This window comes from Myotis lucifugus, unplaced genomic scaffold, assembly GCF_000147115.1.
Source record: "Myotis lucifugus unplaced genomic scaffold, Myoluc2.0 scaffold_105, whole genome shotgun sequence".
NCBI lineage: Eukaryota > Metazoa > Chordata > Mammalia > Chiroptera > Vespertilionidae > Myotis > Myotis lucifugus.
In genome coordinates, this window is record NW_005871153.1 from 3,792,743 (window position 1) to 3,795,866 (window position 3,124).

The window sequence follows — 3,124 nt, forward strand, 5'->3', positions numbered from 1 at the left end:
GCTCCGGGGTTTTTTCCTTTCTTTTCTGAAAAGGGTCCCCCTCCTCCCCCAACAAAAGGTAAACGACCCAGGTCCGGCCCTCCGGGGGCTAATTCCCGCCCTTCGGGTTTTGGGGGGGGGGGGGGGGGGGGAGACTGTTGGACCCGGATGGTATCCTGGCACAGTCTCCAGCTGTGTGCCTTTGAACCAGTCACTTAACCTCTCTGAACCTTGGTTTCCTCCTCGTAAAATCTCCGGAGGGTTCTGGCAGGGTTTCGCGGAGGTTAATTGGGATAATCAGCATAAACCACTGTCACTGTTGTCATCCCTATTGTCAGCCCCATATAGTTACAGCCCACTTAACTTCTTCTCTGTCCCCTCCGTTCAGAGAGTGTCTTTATCTGTGAAACCGCAGTGCTTGTCAGGGAGAGGTGGGGGCAGATGGGAGACGCGCTTTGAGTCAGCCCCCCCACCCCAATCTTTGCTCCTCTTCCTTCCCTAGAAGAGACACAGAAGCCTAGCTGGGGTGGGATGGAGGTGAAGAACCATGTGGAGCCTGTATACCCTTCCCAACTGTGCCCCCGATCAGTTCCCCATACCTTAGCTTCAAGCGGTTTCACAAATTTGGCAACAGAGACACTGGCATTTAAGGGGGAAACAAAAGCTTATTCCAAAGCCAAATGGAGATATAGCTCAGACTCCCACCACAGGAGCCTCCCCCAAACTGCAGCTCTTCATTTCTGAGCTAATCAAGAACGGCCTTTAGCTGGCAGAGCCACGGCCACACGGGCTCCTGTGCTCTTTGCAACACAGAGACCTCCTGGCTGTGCCCATCTGTCCTTGAGATTTGGGAGACAAATGGGTCTCCTGCTGCCAAGGGTTGTCCTCCAGCCCCAGGAGGGTGTGCTGGGAGCCGGGCAGAGGCCTGGAGAGCAGGGGAAGAGGCCGGATAGTCCTGATGTGGCAGCCAGGGGAAGGGGGAGGGTGGCAGTGGGCAGGCAGTGAAGCTGACCTCAGCCCCAACACGTGACTCCATCAACAAAACACCAAACATTCACTTAGCCCTCCCATGCTCAGAGCCCTTTGCAGGACTGTCCGTGTGAGAGGAGCGAGGCAAGAGGAACTAAGTCTGGAACGCTTTCATTTTCCTCGGAGTTCTGAATGTGTGGCTGGGGAGAGAAATCTTGGCTCGTATCTGACATGTGAAGAGAGACAGGGGTGCAGTGGGAGGGACTCACATGCTGGAATTGGACACACCCGGGGTACCATCTCAGCTCCATTGTCTTCTATCGATATGATCTTCAAGTTCTTTAACCTTTTGTGCTTCAGCTTTTTCATTGGGAAAATAGGGTGACATAGTGATGGAACAAATCCTGTTAAATTCGGGCTGAGTCATTGTAAGGATTGGGAGTAATACTCAGGAAGCATCAATCCAGCGAGTCATAAGTGGTAGCTAGTGTTCTTATTCCGTTTTCTCTCTAGAAATATATTCAGGGGTCTCCAGCCTCCTGGGCTTTCTGGAGTCTACAATCTCTAACCTTCAATACAGACAGCGCTGCTTGGCAGTGAATCACAGGCTCCTGCTGATGGCATTTCCCCCATTGCTTGTGTTCATTAACCCTTGTGTTGCTGTTAAACTTTTCACATGTGCCTTGCTCTTTAAGAGGTTGTAAAGCTTTGAAGGTAAACTCAGTGTCCCAGTATTTTTTATATTCCACCAGGGGCCACGCCCAGCCCAAGGCAACAACTGGCCTTGCACACATGACTGATCCTTCTTGATTTGTCCTGAAAGGAGGTTGGTGCAGGAGAGGAGTGCGGAATGGGGCTGGGAAGTGGATTGAGGCCAACTGAGAATGCCAAGGGAGAATTTTGATTTGAATCCTGTGACTGTGGGCACTGGAGTGGTCTTAGAGCAGGGGCGTGACAGAGTGAATGGGTGTTTCACGAAGATCAATCAGAGAGTGGCGGGCAGCACTGTCGTAGGGCAGATGGTCGGCCAGCATGAGCTAATGTGGCTCTGGCCAGATCTGAAGTAATGGGGTCTGCAGTGGAACGCGAGGAAGAAAGCTGCTGCTGGGACAGGTCCCCACTCACATAGTGCTGCAGAGAAGGGACAGGCAGGTTGCATAGCATGGCCAGGTGGAACAGCAAGTTAGAAAGAGGTCAGTTGGGAGTCTGAAACTTTCATCCTATTTGGCGTCCTGAGTTTGGGATAAGGGCCATTTGTGTGTTCAGTGAAAACCCTGCCATAAACCTCTGGGTGGATGTAAAAATGGAAAATGTGACGTTTCATTATTGCAAAGTTAATAAACTGGCCGGAGTAAACCCGTGCAGCCACCAAGCTGTGCACTCCAGAGTCTGGAAGCCAAACTGTCTATCATACAATGTACATCAGAATTTGTGCAATATGGGTGGGTTGTCACAGAGTTTTATCCTAGGATAGGCATTTCATGTTTTTTCCCCCCTCATTCCTTTCAAAGCTGGCAGGAGGATGAGGGTGGGTAAGCCGAGTGCCTCTGGGGGCCCCCTCCTCTGCCCAGAATCTGGGGGCTTGTGTCCAGCCCTCTCCTTTCACTCGGGAAAATCTAGGTTCTGTGGGGCACAACCAGAGCTCTAGCCTGGCCAGGGAGAGACCAGGGCTCACAAGAGGAGGAGCAGGGAATGACGCTGACTTGGCTCTATAAAGCAGGTGTTTATGCATGACCCACCCCTTCCTCCTTCCAGCATGCCAATCAGGCTGCACTGGAGGGGCGTGGCCTCTACCTCAGCTCCCGCAGGAGGAAGGTTCAGGCAGTGGTTCTCAACCTTGGCTGCACTTTAGAATCACCTGGGAATCTTTTTAAAATCCTGATTTCTGGGCCTCATCCTCCGGAAATTCTGTTTCTTTGTTACTAATGTTGTGGCCCCACACCATAACAAAGAAACAGAATTTCCGGAGGATGAGGCCCGGAAATCAGGTTTTTAAAAAAAAACCCGGGGGTTTTAAAGGTGGCCCAAGTGAGAAAAAACAGGGCGAAACCATCCTCCTGTATGAGCATGAGGAAAGCCCCCCCCCCTTACGGGCGGCCGATTATAATTCTGGTATTACGGAAATTTTTCTTACCCCGGTTTAGGGGTTTGAAAAAAATGCGGGGTTCTGGAGGTG

At 51.6% G+C, this 3,124-nt stretch overlaps 1 protein-coding gene across 1 annotated transcript in view; it reads left to right on the plus strand.

The window, feature by feature from the left end:
- SEMA5B (semaphorin 5B) overlaps positions 1-3,124 on the plus strand; it is a 114,408-nt gene that overhangs the window by 103,426 nt on the left and 7,858 nt on the right. The window contains exon 11 of the mRNA XM_023757303.1: positions 34-58. Coding sequence (XP_023613071.1) covers positions 34-58 — 25 coding nt within the window. The remainder of the gene's footprint in view (positions 1-33; positions 59-3,124) is intronic.